Below are 16327 nucleotides of genomic sequence, written 5' to 3'. Positions count from 1 at the left end.
GTGTGTGTGTGTGTGTGTGCGCAAGGCCGGGTGTGTGGGTGTGTGTCTCTGCGCACGTGTGTGTGAATGTTGGATATGTGTTTGTTCATGCACACTCTAATGTGTGTGTGTGTGTGTGTGTGTGTGACTCAGTGGACGAGGTCATGCGAGTCCTGTGCCAGGGTGTTTGTTTTAAAGGCACATTTCCTGAGCGTGATGTGCCGTTCCGGCGTGTGGGTGTTTGCAGCACTGTAAGCAGCCCAGACATCATTATCCTTCAAGGCAAAGTGCAACATCGGCCACATCCTGTGTGTCTAATTTCAACCCCTCCAGGCTCCCAACCCCCCCACCTGCATCCATGGCTTTGTTTAGGCACAACGGTAGCCCAGCCAGCCTCACTGCCAGCTGTGTGGTGCGGTGATATTTGAAGAGGCCTCGTCCTTTGAGAGAGGAGAAGGCAGTTGGGATAGTCCTAATCCTTCTCTCATTTAGGTCCCATTTAGGGGGCCTTCCTGGCCACAGGGCTTTTCAGCCTCAGGGTGCATGTGTGTTTGTGTGTGAGTGTGTGAGTGTGTGAGTGTGTGTGTGTGTGTCTGTGTGTGTCTCTGTCCTTGTCTGTGTCTGTGTCTGTGTGTGTGTGTGTGTGTGTCAATTGATTTACTTGAAATATGAACACCACAGCCCACAGCTAAAGTCAACAAGTGAGTGGTCATTCATGGTCGGGTCTCTTCTCCTTCTTTTCTTCTCCTTCTTCTTCTTCTTCTTCTTCCTCTTCTCTTCCTCCTGCAGGTAAATGTGTGAAGATCAAGAGAAAGCAAGGCCTGCCCCCATCTGCAGACAGCATGAACAAACACTCGCCCAGCAACAAGAGGAGCGGGGCCCCCAGCCCTGTGGCCCATCGGCCCCTGAGGGACCGCGTGATTCACGTGCTGGCCTTAAAGCCCTACAGGAAGGCTGAGCTGCTGCTGTGGCTGGACAAGGAGAGGGCCAACCCCAAGGACAAGGCCGACCTCAGCGTCGTGCTGGACGAGGTGCGTGGCGGAGTGGACCTGTTATGTAACACTATCTAAATCACTCACTTAATCATCAACACACACACACACACGCACGCGCGTGTACACACACACACACACACACACACACACAGACACACAAACATACACGTGCGCGCACACGCACACACACACACACACACACACACACTTGCTTGTTCAGTCAAACACTCACACACACATAGGCACGCAGGCACGGATGTGTACTTACAGATACACACACGTGCACACACAGACACACACACACATACTGTAAACACTCTGATAAAGACACCGTGGCACACAGACTCACTGGCAGGGTGGAGAAACATTCTCAGAATACTCAGAATACATGGACACAACATAGGCCCATTTTCTATATCACAGTAGAGGTATGTTTTTGTAGGTAACACTCACACTACATATGAGCGCATTAGAGCAGTTGAACTTCCTTATAGTCAGAGGGAGTAGGTTGCTTTTCTGTCTGCGTCATGAGCTCGATGCACTGCGCGTTGCTTGCACGTATAGCTGGGTCCCACTGCAGTGGTGAAGCGGAGCCTGAGTCTTGAGTCTGCGGCGCTGCGCTGACGGCTGTAATTAGGCCTGTGCTTTAATTATCTCTGGAGGTGAAGACGTGTTTTGACAGCGGAGAGGGTGGAGCTTCTCCCGTTTGTAGAATTCCAGCAGCAGCAGCAGCACTGTTTTGGGGCGTCTACTGTATGGAGCTTATGGGTTTGTGCCTGCGCACACTTGGGAAAATGGGAGGTCTTGTTTTTTAGGGGTGCAGTATTTGTATGTGTTTGTTGTTGCAACCGTTTGTGTGTATGTGGGCGTGTGTGTGTGTGTGTGTGTGTGTGTGTGCAAGAGTGTGTACGCGCGTGTGAGTGTGTGAGTGCGTGTGTGTGTGTGTGTGTGTGTGTGTTAGTGTTTGTGTGTGTGCGTGTGTGTGTGTGCGTGCATGTGTGTGTGCGTGTGTGTGTGTGTGTGTGTGTGTGTGTGTATGTGTTTGTATACTGGAGGGTATAAGGTGGGGTTGCTTACATTGCAGAATTGACACTTTTGACAATAGAGGTTGATGTATGATGGTGTAAATTACTGTAATCATCTGCAGTTGTGAGATAATAGAATATAACTGCAGTTTAATTGAAGCCACATGAATCTTTGTTCTCAAGAAGTTCTGCGTCTGTGTTGTGTTTCCCAGGTGGCAAAACTCAACCCCAAAGAGCACAGCTTCACCCTGAAGGATGAGTTCTACCGGCAGGTCCAGAGAGACTGGCCAGGCTATCTGGAGGAGGAGAGGCAACTCATACACAGACTGCTCACCAGGTGGGTTTGGTGGCCACTCCATCTCACACACATCATAGACGGACACAGGAGTCACACTCCCATGGCCGCGTGCTCTTGGTTCCATCAAAGATCCTTAATTACTGACAAGATAGAGCAACACAATGCATCTTTATGGAAGCAAAATTGGAACAGTTCCTGTCTGCTTAAAGAGGTGTGTCACAAAGACGTCATAGTGGGATATTGGTCTCTGCCAGATTGGCAAGCAGTTCAGCTCAAATGTAACTTCACTTTCTAGGTCTGCTTAAAGGGGGATATCGCCCCCCCTCCCCTTTGTGAAAACAGAACGTGGAAATGGTTGAACGTTTGCACCTCTCGCTCCGCTTTAACCCTCTCTGGTTCCATTGAATGAACAGGACTTCAGCTCTACAGTCTGATACCCAGGGAACATGTAGCTCTGGAAATTAAGACGGTACTTTTCTGTCGTGTTAGATATACAGAAGTGTCTGTGTGTAGGGAATAAATGTCAATTTATTGTAACATAATACATTTGTAAGAGTTCATCTTTTAATGTTATTTGATGGTGGAATTATGGTCAGGGTTCAGGTTGCTTGGATGATGAAGTGATTTCCCTGATGTTGGGCGTGTTGGCCCGTATCGACCCGGGCACAAAGGGCTCGCTGGAGCAGGACACTGTTTTACCATTAAAGCCATGTTTGCCTCAGGTAATTGCTCTCCTCTTCTCCCGTAATTGGGAAGAGCGATGTGCCCAGGACAACAACCAGCCATTTACCCAGCAAGACTGTACTCTTGGTCCCCAACTGACAGCCTGTTGTGACGAACAGGACAAAATGTGTATTTATCTGCAAAGATGGAATTTGTTAATAAGCATCTCAAAGCAGGGGGGTGTTTTGTTGCCTGGTGTTGCCTAATGAAATCATTCAGAAGGCAAATGAGTTACTACAATTACCGGTAGCCACAAACAATAGGAGAACAAAAGGTAGCCAGCACTCGCTGTGCCAAGGATGGAGCTTTGGCAGTGGGAATCAATTGTTTTGGGGAGGCCTGCCATCTCCCACATGCTGTTTAATTCCCATCAGTTTCAGGCCGTCCCTCTACTTTATGAGTGGCGACAAGAGAGAGTGCTGGCAGAAGCAGTCTGTTACTGTTGCAATGATATTGGGGTTAAGGTTTGAAAACTCTCAGAGGGATTAATGCACTGGGACTGAAGTTACTCAAATGTCCAGAAGTGCATAGCTGAGATGTATGCGTACTTACAGTATAAGAAAGAGAGTTATCTATATATGGAAATAGAGAATGTCGTTATGTCAGGATAATGTTATGTTTGTATATATAGTGTCTTCTCAATGAAACTTATCATTGTCTAATTTTATGTGTGGGATTTCCTGTGCATGACTTGGAAAGGTATTTTCCCCCTGGTCTTACAGCTTAGGAGGCCAAAGTGAGACTGCTAGGCTGGAATGATTTTTATGTGTGACAAAAGGGCACTCTATCTGAGGAAAGAGCTGTAGGAAGCAGATTGCCAGTAGTGTGTGTTTGTGTGTGTGTCTCTGTTTGTGTGTGTGTGCGTCTCTGTTTGTGTATGTGTGTGTGTGTGTGTGTGTGTGTGTGTGTGTGTGTGTGTGTGTGTGTGTGTGTGTGTGTGTGTGTGTGTATGTGTGTATGTGTGACAAAGAGAAAGAGTGAGACAGAGAGAGACAGAGAGAGATAGAGAGAGAGAGGGAGAGAGAGGGAGAGAGAGAAAGCACATCTGGCTTATTATTTTCCCACTCAGGACATTGCTTAGCTTGGTGCCTGCCTACCGCAGATGTTATCGTTACCCGGATATGCACGAGGAACTGTTGGGTTAGGGTTAGGCTGGACGTCATGACACAGGTTGGATCACTGGGCCTTGTCCCCTAATCTCTTCTCTACTTACGCACAGTTTTGTGTGTAGAGCTTTATGAGTGGAAAATGAAAAAAATGCAGTGTGTATTTATTTATTTGTTTGTTTGTTTATTATTTATTGATTATTGTTTTATTTTAATGTAGCTATGTTGTTTGTATGTTGAATGGGTGTTGGGCCTGTGTTGATTTGCTGAGGTTTGTTTTTATGGTTGGCTGAATGGCCGAGTGCTTGTGAACCTTGATCCCCAAAGTTGACAAGAGACAAATGTTTCTTCCTGTTTGAATTTCTTGCCTCCCTGTAAACATACTGTATAGTCCCCCCCCCTCTCTCTCTCTCTCTCTCTCTCTCTCTCTCTCTCTCTCTCTCTCTCTCTCTCTCTCTCTCTCTCTCTCTCTCTCACACTCTCTCTCCCTCTTTCTGTCTTTCTAATTCTCCCTCTCTTACTTTCATATATGGTTGCTTCCTGCTCAAAGTTAATAATTATGGATGGCAATAAACAATTATGGTCATTCTGACAAACTCCTTTTGAAATATGCAGAAGTCATAGAGTGAGAATGTGGGGGCATGACGTGCTGAAATGAAATCTCCCATCTCCCTCTCTGATATCACACAGAAAGCTGCAGCCCCTGGGTCCTGGCCAGACGAGGAGTTTACAGTCCAGCCATTCATTCCACAAAACCCCTGGGGATTCTCCATCCCAGCTCAGTCCAGTCAAGAATCCCTCTGTGGTAAATACACACCTATAAAAAGAAATGGCAGCTTTTTTTTCTGAGCACACATTCGACTCTTTTTAGTAACACGGCAGACGGAGGAATTCTTTTATTTTCTGAATCTTAAAATGTGAAAAGCCAAGTAAAAGAGAGAAAAACACTAGTTTCAGAAATGTTGAAACCACTGTGTCTTAAATTGAACATTTTAAATTGTTTTTTTGTTGTTGTTGTTGTTGCTGCTGTTGTTTTACAAAAAGAGCAGTTGTCACAGAAAAAAAAGGTTGATAAACCGAGAGACGAAATGAAAAGTCTTTCAGAAGAGGCCCTTGGTGTGGCACCATCTGCTTTTTATTTATGGATGTGCTGGAGGCAGTTCTGTCACTGCCATTTTGCAGAAGCCAATTAGGCTACTGGCCTGTGCTGTGGCAGCCCTCTCGCTCCATGTTCATCTATGCCTGTGGGGCTTTCTGAAAAAGTAGATCTCCCTCCTCATATCGTCTCATTTTGTGTTTCTTTCACTCAGAAACGCCCAGTGCCTTCCGACAACTCACAAAGCCCGACTCCCAAGAAGCCACGGTTACTAGACACGAGTTTGCCCCTCCAATCACCTTCCAATGGACATCTGAGCTCCTCGATGGGCCGAGCCTCCATAGGCCCGAGGAACAGCAGTTTACCGATGAAACTGGACTTCGACCGAACGAGCAGTAGCATTCAGGACGGTCAAAACGGCCTCTACCCACGGCTCAACCATGGCCACGGCGAGCCGGACGTCGCTGCCAAGCCCGAGCGGCTGCAGCCCGACCTCCCCGCGGCGAGTAGCCCCAAACCCCGGCGGACTGACCCCCCAGTACGGACTGACCTCCCAGTATGCACTGAGCAGCCGCTAGCCAACGGCCAGCACAAGAAGAAGAAGTCCAAGAAGCACAAGGACAAAGAGCGAGAGCACTTAAAAACGGAGTGGGTGGAAACCAGCCCGGATCTGAAACACCATCAGGAGAATCTCAATGGTAGGCACAACCTCATGCCTCCCTCCTCTCCCTCTCCCTCTCCCTCTCCCTCTCACACCCGTTACCCAGCGTCCTCGTTCAGAACATCCACATTTGCATGGATTGCACCACAGCTTCCCTAGGCTTTTCGCCATGGCCGATAACAGACCATTGTTTATTTTTCTGATACTTTAAGGGGAATTAAGAAGATAAGGTTATGCTTTGCTTTAATCAACAAAAAAAGCCCAAAGGTAAACTGTGATTTTAGTTTTAGATTTCTTTTGCCATGTCACTGGAGCACAATATCAGTCTTGATAGTCTATGATAATAGCAATGCTATTGTATGATAGACAGACCAATATTTAACCAACAGCTATGGGCACAGAATGATGTCATGGAGTCATTAATCAACTCTTGTCACGGTAGTAAAATGGCACGTATTGACGTGAATTACTACGGTGTCTTTCCAGTGCATTATTCTGTATACCCACGCCGACAAGTGCCATGTCTGCTATCTACGCGCTGACTGATCTCCAACATAGAGCAGAGCAGAAAGCAAAGTTGCCCAAGCAGAGGGGGCCTATTGGAGGTTTGTCAAGCGGGATCACAGGGCTAGAGGGTAGCCGTGGTGTGTGTGTGTGTGTGTGTGCGTGCCGGACGCCTGCCTCGGCTCCTGGCCGTGCCCAGCCGGCTCCCGCGGCAAACTCTGTTGATGATTGACTGCGCAACAGCTGTGTGACCGATGGTCCTTCGAGGCGGCGCAGACGCTGGTGAGCCCTGCCCGAGCCCTGAGTACACACCTCCCAATCTGGCCCCCGTGCTCGCGTTCGTGTTCGTCACTGAGTGCAGCGGCCCCTTATCAGCAGGCCCTGATAAACGACTCCATCAGGCCAGGAATGATGGGGCCTTTATCACGTTTGCATTGGCAGATTAGTGTAACCCATTTGCTTTTTTTCTCTCCCTCCTGCTCTCTCTCTCTCTCTCTCCCTCTGTGTGTGTGTGTGTGTACAGATCATGAAATGGCCAACACACCTGTCAGCCAAGGCTCTCCCGAGGACATCCCTGACTATTTAATGTAAGTTCAGATGAACTACCCCCCACAGCCCCCACATGGTCTGATTTTTGCAAGTTAACTTGGGCCTTATCTAAATGGATAGTGCATTGATCTCCTGGGTTTATCTCAGAGGAGGGATGTAAAGATTATATCACTGCTGAATAAACATGTGAAGTTTATGAACCACAGTCTATGTTCAATGTAATCCTTAATGGGAACTGCTTGTATGTGCATACTGAGGATTTAGAGACATGGTCCATCACCTACCACAAGTGAGGGGAAAAGATAATAGACAGACAGTGCCCCCTGCTGGAAAGTGTGTGCCTGGACAGTTACACTATTGTGTGTAAGACCTTTAGACAATTTTCAAGCCACAATGAAAGGCAGTGTTGATCCTATTCAAAGTCTGCATCATTAATCGACTTATTGTTCATTTTTCATTGTATGTAGAATGCATAAGTCATGTATCTGCATACGTAATTATAGTGTATGCCTATTCCTCAGATAAACTCTTTTTTGTTGGACCACATGTGTGTTTTGTCCTGCCTTGTAGGTCTTGTATGCAGATAAATAAAGCCCTGATCTTTCATCACTAATTGAACTTTACGGTGCCTTTCCGCAGAAAATACATCACTATAACTGGTGGTGATCAACGTCAACAGTATAAAGAGGACTTCTGTGCTGAGTATGATGAATACAGGGACCTGCACGACCGGATCGGCAAGGTTACGGAGATGTTCATTCAGCTGGGCTCCAAGATTAAGACCCTCTCACCTGGCACGCAAGAGTATAAGGTGTGTGACAACATCAGTTCTTATCAGCTACTCAGACAGCAAGCAGCAAGCAGACTCTTAAAACACTGTATTGTCCTCTTTTGCTTGCTCTTCCAAGTGAAATCCAGTAAATTAATGTATTGGTAATAATTCCACTGCAATGCCAACTAATTTAAGTGTCTGTCTTACATTTCAGGTAATGGAAGAACAAATACTCCAGAAGTATAAAAGGTATAAGAAGGTATGTAATCATTTCAGATATCTTTTCAAATTTAAATGCTCATATCTGCTGAAGCATATTGTTATTTTTGAACTACATTTTCCCTCATTGATTCTTGGAATATAGCCCCCCACTACACACAAAATGCTGACTGGTTGTTGTTTTTTTCCATCACCTCCTCTGCAGAAGTTTCCGGAGTACCGGGAAGAGAAGAAGCATTGCGAATATCTCCATCAGAAACTGTCGCACATCAAAGGCCTCATCTTGGACTATGACCGGTCCCAGACCCCCTCGTAGCGACGGCTTCTCCTCACTTCTCTATGAGTAGCAGGACAGACCAAAAGACTCTCCCCGAGGAACCGCCCAGAACTGAAGTCCGGCCTCTGGCTCTGCCTAGTCCCAGAAAATGCTTTCTCACTTTACTTCTCTCGAGGAAGACACAGAAAGAAAGACAGAAACTGGAAAAAAAGGAGGAAAACAAGCCTGCGGGCGCAAGGAAAACCAGAGGAGTAAACACTCAAGTTGGCCTAGACCACCAACTAGTGACAGTGCCCTTTAATGTCTGTTGTTATATGTTCACCAGAGCGAGAAAGAGAGGGAAAGAGAGAGAGAGAGTGTGTGTGAGTGTTGACGTGGACAGGGATTTGTGGTGTTCTATATATTGTGAGACACAATTAAAAAGCCAAAATCCTTTTTTATTTCTCTTGCTCTCTCTCTCTCTGAAATGAAATGGGGGCATAAAGCTTCTGACGCCTCTACTTATTTTGGTATGTGGCCAAGACATCAGAATGGAGCCGCCATGGTGTTCAATGGTACAATCATAAAGACAGGATGGGTTAAGAGAATCTTAATACCCAGTCTTCTGTTTGCTCGGTAATTGAGCACTAAATACAGTGTCTATTTTGCTATATTACTGAATGTACATTTGTAAAAAAAGAAAAAGAAAAAAAATACATGAGATCACAACATATATAAAAAGATGGGTTTAAATCACTGGATATAATAAGGGAAAGCTGAGAGATATACTATACTGTGGGTATCTATGGAAGATGTGCTGGTGATTTTGACACGTGTTCATTTACTCACCTGGCCCTGTTGATATTGCCTCTGGTAGGAAGCCTCTCACTGCCTCCTCATCCACTAACTAATTTGCATCAATGTCAGCCCACTGCTCGAGTGTTTCGGGGAAACCAAAATGAGGATGAGGAGGGCTAGTGGCCTCTTCTGTCCTCGTCCGAGTGAAGCAGTTGACTCTTTGGACATTTGTCCAAGAGCAAGGCGCTTCTAACCGTAGGATTCATGAGGGCAGCAGAGGCCATCCTTCCTACACCACTGTAGCAGGAGGCTTAGTCTCCAACCACTACAGCACAATGGTGTCCTTATTGCCATAATAATAATGGTAATTATTACATGTATTTTTATTATTATTATTATTATTATTATTATTATCATTGGACACTGAGCATACACACAGCAGACACAATCATGTTCTGAAAGCACATTTAGTTTGTTTTTGTATGTTCTCATGAATTTTTTCTGAAGACTATACATTTGTTTAGATGAGCCGTGTTTTTATTTGTTTGTTTGTTTATATGTATGTATGTTCCCCTCCTTTCAACTCTCAGTGTAAATGTTTTGTTCCTGTGCAAATGTCTTATTTTCATCATTCCACTTGGAGTCCTCCCAAAGGTTACCTACCCTAACAATGCAATTGCCTTTGACCCACGTAGTGTCTAATGATAAGGTTCAACTGATTGTGCATCACTTTCTAGAATGTTCTCGCCTCATGTCATGTGAGGAACAATGTACCAAGCAGTTATCAAAGGATGACATGTTCTCAGTCTCCTTTCTTTTGGCTTGGGGTCTGCTGTGTTCTGAATTGATGTGCAGTTGAAAGACCAAACAATGAGACTTTGAAGCAAGGCTCATATGGCCTGTCTCAATTCTTTCAAACAGTCACAGTTTGTCAACACTTGTCAACACTTAAATTTACAGTGTCTTGAGCTTGCATCACATTGCTGTGCCCATGACCTTGTGTGCATTGTTTTAATGAAAAGTATTTTGTGTCATTCTTGCGCTTTAAAGTTTCTCCTCTGGAGAGTGCTGAACTGTTAAGTATTTCATTCAGTGTTAGTTGAATTCTCAATCAGAATTTGGTTCCGAGCAAGAAAACTCATAGATTTGCCAAATTAGGATAGTTATTTTTTATCGTACGTTTGATGTTTCATTCCTACATGGGGCTACTTCATGTTTTGTTGTAGATGCCTTAAATAAACTGGACCGCATTACCTGAAGGCTTCTGTTGTACTTTCCATCTATGAATTCACTGCATTTATGTATTTTCTGCTAATCAAATCTTTACCTCAGAAAAGTTTGACAAACATCTTATTATCTACTAGCCATAGCCGTATTTATTCTAGGTTGCAAAATTGGAAAGCTCTTTCTGTGTGAAACTTGCTGGCCAAAACAGCCAATCATTAAAACAATTGCTCAAAAATACTGACAAAGGGTACAGTGTGAGCTGATCATTTTGCACCAGAAAGTAATATATATATACACACACACAGACACACACACACACACACACACACAGGTGAAACTCGAAAAACTAAAATATTGTGAAAAAGTCTATCTCAGTAATTCCACTTAAGAGGTGAAACTGATATTATGTAGACTCGTTACATGCAAAGTGAGATATTTTCAGCCTTTATTTGTGATAATTTTGATGATTATGGCATACAGCTTATTAAAACCCCAAATTCAAAATCTCTGAAAATTTGAATATTGTGAAAGGGTTCAATATTATAGGCTCAAAGTGTCATACTCTAATCAGCTAATTAATCCAAACTGCCTGAAAAGGGTTCCTGAGCCTTTAGATCTCTTGAGTCTGGTTCAGTAGTATTCACAATCATAGGAAATAATATAGGGAAGACTCCTGACCTGACAGTTGTGTAGAAAACTGTCATTGACACCCTCCACAAGGAGGGAAAGCCTCAATAGCCAATTTCTAATGAAGTTGGATGTTCTCGAAGTGCTGTATCAAAGCATGTGTGGAAGAAAAAGGTGCACAAGCAGAATGGATGGCCACGGCCTGCAGAGGATTGTCAGGAAAAGACCATTCAAAAGTGTGACGGGGCTTCAAGGAGTGGTCTGAGGCTGGAGTTTGTGCACCAAGAGCCACCACACACCAACGAATCCTGGAAATGGGCTTCAAATGTGGTCCTCTTGCGCTCCTAACAACAAACAACGTCAGAAGCGTCTTACCTGGCCTTAAGAAAAACAGAACTAGTCTGTTGCTCAGTGGTCCAGTGGTTCTGATGAGAGCAATTTTGCATCTCACTTGGAAACCAAGGTCTGGAGGAAGCATGGAGAGAGGCACACAATCCAAGATGCTTGACGTCTAGCGTGAAGTGTCCACAGTCTGTGTTGATTTGGGGAGCCATACCATCTGCTTGTGCTGGTCCACTGTGATTCATTAAGTCCAGAGTCAACGCAGCCATCTACCAGGACATTTTAGAGCACTTCCTGCTTCTTCTTCCTGCAGCAGACAAGCTTTATGGAGATGCTGACATTTTTCCAGCAGGACTTAGCACCTTACCACACTGGCAAAAGTAGCAAAGCCTGGTTCAATGACCATGGGATTACTGTGCTTGATTGCCCAGCAAACTTGCCTGACCTGAACCCGATAGAGAATCTATGCGACATTGCCACAAGACAGATGAGAGACATGAAACTGAACAATGCAGAAGAGCTGAAGGCAGCTATTGAAGCATCCTGGTCTTCCACTTCAGCAGTGCCACAGGCTGATAGCATCCAAGCCACGCCGCATTGAGGCAGTAATTCATGCAGAAGGGACCCAAATCAAGAACTGAATACATCATGCATGATCATACTTTTCAGAGGGTCGACATTTCTGTATTTTAAATACTTATTTTATTGATTTCATGTAACATTCTAATTTTCTGAGATTTTGAATTTGGGAGTTTCATATAAGCTGTAAGCCATAATCAGCAAAATTATAACACACAAAGACTTGAAATATCTTGCTCTGCATGTATTGAGTCTATATTATATATTAGTTTCACCTTGTAAGGCTTGTAATTACTGAGATAAATTAACTTTTGCACAACATTTTAATTTTTCTAATAATAGTAAATAGATCATTCTAATAGTTTCACCTGTGTATATCATTTGGTACATAGAAAGTTGTGGACATATCAGATAGCCTGTACTAATTGTCAGCTAAACACAGCAACTTGCTCCAATGCACTCTGGAGGTACACACTCTAGAAATGTGCTTCACATTTGCAATATATGCACTCATATCTGATTTCTGTTCAATGTGCCAAGCTCCCTGTTGAAGAGTCTACCATATTCCACAATATTCCTACATGCATTGCACACTTGCATCCACATGGTGTCACTATAATATAGCAGTAGTTGAAAGCAAGGTAGTCACCATTATATTTCAGATCAGTACCATGTTTAGTTGATCTTTCACACACTCATAAGGTCTTGGGTGTGTGTGATTTAGATGACTAATGATGACTAATAAATAAAGTTACCAAACCGAGTCAGGTCCCTTTGAGTATTGAGTAAACCCCAATAGTTGGGTGGATACTACATTATGCAACTACCTCTGCCCTTTGTCATGGTACTAAAACTTTTAGAAGTGCATAGGTCAGATTGATATTAAGGAAATACTGTGGTGAAGATCAATTTAAAAAATAAATGGCACTCAGGAAAATGATCAGTCTCCATTAGAAAATAATTTATTTAGAGATAAAACATTTAAATATTTTAATTCAAACAAGTTATGGTAACAATCGGTCAAATCCCAGTTTAAGGCTTTGTGGGCAATTCAATAGCACTTTCTAATTTTTCTCTTCAATGAAGGAACTAATTCCCACTTGAAATAACGGATTCCATTTCAATTTTGAAAAAAAAGAGCTGTAACCACAATTAAACAAAATAGAATTTCTCAAAGATTTGTAGTACTATCAAGAGGTACTAAAGGTGATTCAGACTGAATGAACCGGAGATGCTTCTTTACAGATAAGAAACTGAACATTGCGCAGTAAACATGACACTGACATATTTGAATAGTGAGGTAGACAAGACCAGAAACGGCTAGATTTTCAGAGTGAATTAATCCAACACTATGCTCGTAAAAACATAGAAAACACTGTATTTGTAAGAAAGTACTAGAAAGTATACAAAGAGAGGACACAAATACTCAAGTCTTCTGAGTAGTGGGGCAGATCAAACTTGATCATGTGTAAGAATCACAAAAAAAGGGTATGTGCTGTGAGAGACTTAGCACCTGATGGACATGGGGTGTCGTAGGATAATATACAAGACATATAAATCATAAAGAGCAACGGAATCCAAATCTGACCTACAGTACACTGCAAGTTGTGTCTTTCTCAGAAAAGTGTGTCAAGTCCTCAGAAAGGACAAGCTTTAACTGCATCTAAATCTCTGCTGCTTAAGGCAGGCTGATACCCTGTCTGATTTAGTGAACAGATGAACAACAGCTACAGAGCCAATTTCACAATTTGTTCCCTTTTTCAATCTTTCCCAATATTCCCTATTCAGTCTGTGCATCTTCATTCTTTGACATTCTTTTCCACCCTCAGTTTATTCGTTGATCTTTGTGAAGCTTCACCCTTAGCCACTCCATCAACTATCACGTGAACCCCTTATATAAGTGCAATACTTAAGAAGGTTAAGAGTGACAAATCTCAAGAGGAGATTTCCTATGGCTAGTGTCTTTTAATAGGTGAATCCATCCAGTGTTAGACTATAAAGCATTTAAAATGCATTCCATATTCTTATCACTTCTCCTTTCTTTCCAGAAAAAAAATATTTCTATGGCTTGATTTTCAAGTGGGGTTTCAGGACTGACAGTATGCCTAGCAGCGATGACAAGAGCCCACAGAACCCCACCACCCCTTCACTGGTCTCATATACTCCAAGCCTGTCTAAGGGAATGAAGAGGTCACACACATTCTTGACAGTATCCAAGGCAACAGCAGGGTTGCCTTTGAGGCACTCGATAAGAAGAAATACAAAGGCATCCAGCTGTGGGACCACCACACAGGCCACATCTGGGCTCTCGTTAAGATGCTGATGGACCTTCTGCTGGTGCTGCCTATCTCGTGACCGCTGCACCATCAGCTGTGCCATCAAGTACACGTCTCGAGTCAGGTTCATCACCAGGGACACAAAGTAGTAGCGGGTGGCGTTCAGACTCCAGCGTTCCTTGTTGATGTCTCGGACCAGTCCGAGGCTTCTTGCCCATAGCACGTTGTCACAGATGAAATAGAGGGCGCGGCTGAGGTTGGCAACAGTGAGGCAGAATCTAAGGATGGGGTCAGAGAGCAACAGGGTGCGCTTGGCAGCATCGACCGAATTGACGGTGTTGCCCAGTCTGAACACTGAAATAAAGATAGAAAAACAGCATTTCTTTCATATTTCTTCAAATCAAATATGTAAAGTTTATGGAGAGAGAGAGAGAGAGAGAGAGAGAGAGAGAGAGAGAGAGAGAGAGAGAGAGAGAGAGAGAGAATTACATCAAAGTGTAGAGATTTAAATTCTTCTAACCTCATACAAAAAAAAGAATGTAGGCAACAGGTTGGCTCTGGGGGTTCAGCCAGCCATAGGCCTATAAACTTCATAATCCCTAGCCCATATCAAAGTCCACCTCTATCCCGGTAATGCTTACAAATTCACTTGTGAACAACACTGTGAGCGGATTGCCACTGCAGTAACAGCACCTTCTGAATACGATGACCCAGTGTGCAGCCATCGCGTGCAATGGAGCAGCAAATATAAGAAGCTTGGGTACACGGTGTACTTTCTCGATTTCTCACACAGACATTGATATATCCCAGGACATTTTCACTCACATTTGCGTCCTGAACTCATGTTAGATTGAAGACTTTGCAGCTTCATCAACATTTCTTTCCTAGAGGGATCATTTCGAAGCATATATCTCGCAAGAGCGCACGCATACTGGGTTGCTCTGAAAGGAACAAAATAGGGGTTGGTTAGTTATTTTATCTAATGTTGAATATACATGCAATATCTGACAATAGTGAGGGAGATAGCCAATCAGGTATGTTTTACTACTTTTCAAACTGAAACGCCAATATTCTACACTTTTAATTGGCACGTTCCAGAGTGTACCGTGTCAAAATGAACCGAACAGAGACTATTAGGTAACATTAACCCAGTTTGAAATGGTGAAGGTCATGATTCGCTTTACCTTTCTTGTATAATATTGTCTAATACTGGTTGTTCAACAGACCTTAAAATTCGATCCCTCCCTTGGCTTTGGTTTGTGAATTGTATGTAAGACTCCATGACAGCTTATCGATGGTTTAGGTTTGCTACCAGATTGTTCGCCAGGAATGCGTGCTTTTACAACTCCAAAAGCGACCTGTAGACTTGTCAGCGTTATATCTACTTATCTTTGTAACCTGGACAATTCATTGCCATTTTCTAAGTTAACAATTTACGTTGACTATGTTAACAGCTGACAAAACTTGGGCTAGTATGGCTAGCTGGTAGCTTGGTCCCAAGCCCTATCGTGAACTAGGAAGTAGGTCCATTGGTTCACAATTACAAGGGGGCGGTGAGCGCAAGTCTCTGATGCACGTGTGAAACAGAAGTCTACTCTCTCCGGTCCCGTCATGATGTTCATGAATTATAAAGCAGGTAAAATGTCACCAATGCAGAAGTTATGAAAATCATTTGAATTGTATAGTATTGTTTAGGCTTTAGTTGTTCAGTTATCGAACAAAAAGGATACCAGTGAAGACGATGAGAATGAAGATGCACAGATGCACCCAATCCTCCTGACAACGTGCCGTTTCTCCAGAACATCCTAGATGTAACACAAAATAAACTACACTTAAGCATACATAGTATAGCAATTATGATCCCAATATTGCAGTGATTTGGGGAACAGATGGAGCTCATTTTGGCTACATGTCATTTGGATGATCTAATTTACTTCTGTACCTAGTTTCAGGCAAGCTCATCTGTAAATGTTGCCTTTCTGGGTCTTGAGAAATTAGTAGTAGCTCTTCAATGGTGAAAAAGACAAATAAGAACAACTATTGGGCTGATTTATTTGTGTGTGGAACATTAAAGGGAAATAATTACATAATTGACATCAATGATGTCCCTGAGATGGCAACACTATTAGTAGCCTATTAGTTTTTAATTGTTATGGTTAAGGCTGTTAGTGTGAAGACCTGCTATTATTGACATTAGTATTGGAATAATAACTTTGTGTTGCCTTGTCAGATTCATGATGGGGGTCTGGAAACGCTCCATGACATTCACTGGGGCCATCACTTTTCCAGTGACAT

General features: G+C 43.5%; 2 protein-coding genes across 2 annotated transcripts in view; one reads left to right on the top strand and one right to left on the bottom strand.

Moving 5' to 3' along the window:
- Positions 1-10234, top strand: part of LOC134093999 (RNA polymerase II elongation factor ELL) — a 33113-nt gene extending 22879 nt beyond the window's left edge. The window contains exons 5-12 of the mRNA XM_062547351.1: positions 769-1010; positions 2212-2336; positions 4817-4931; positions 5437-5920; positions 6911-6974; positions 7576-7747; positions 7923-7967; positions 8133-10234. Of these exons, the coding sequence (XP_062403335.1) occupies positions 769-1010; positions 2212-2336; positions 4817-4931; positions 5437-5920; positions 6911-6974; positions 7576-7747; positions 7923-7967; positions 8133-8243 (1358 nt within the window). The 3' untranslated portion in view covers positions 8244-10234. The remainder of the gene's footprint in view (positions 1-768; positions 1011-2211; positions 2337-4816; positions 4932-5436; positions 5921-6910; positions 6975-7575; positions 7748-7922; positions 7968-8132) is intronic.
- A 2462-nt stretch (positions 10235-12696) lies between these two features.
- pex11a (peroxisomal biogenesis factor 11 alpha) lies at positions 12697-15561 on the bottom strand. Its single transcript, XM_062548354.1, has 3 exons — positions 15259-15561; positions 14858-14973; positions 12697-14386 (listed from the first exon to the last, which is right to left on the bottom strand). Exons 1-3 carry the CDS (start codon positions 15312-15314, stop codon positions 13818-13820), a joined length of 741 nt encoding a protein of 246 aa, XP_062404338.1. The 5' UTR covers positions 15315-15561; the 3' UTR covers positions 12697-13817.
- Between the last annotated feature and the right edge of the window lie 766 nt (positions 15562-16327).

Source organism: Sardina pilchardus, chromosome 10 (genome assembly GCF_963854185.1).
Source record: "Sardina pilchardus chromosome 10, fSarPil1.1, whole genome shotgun sequence".
Classification (NCBI taxonomy): Eukaryota; Metazoa; Chordata; class Actinopteri; order Clupeiformes; family Clupeidae; genus Sardina; species Sardina pilchardus.
The sequence above is the reverse complement of the archived record's forward strand: the minus strand, read 5'-3'. Positions and strand labels throughout refer to the sequence as shown.

Excerpts from the sequence above, each read along its gene's own strand:
- pex11a (XM_062548354.1), bottom strand. The coding sequence starts at position 15,314 with ATGGAGTCTTACATACAATTCACAAACCAAAGCCAAGGGAGGGATCGA. Across the intron at positions 14,974-15,258 it reads GGGAGGGATCGAATTTTAAG|AGCAACCCAGTATGCGTGCG; the intron begins GTCTGTTGAACA and ends TGTTCCTTTCAG. Across the intron at positions 14,387-14,857 it reads CATGAGTTCAGGACGCAAAT|TGTTCAGACTGGGCAACACC; the intron begins GTGAGTGAAAAT and ends TCTTTATTTCAG.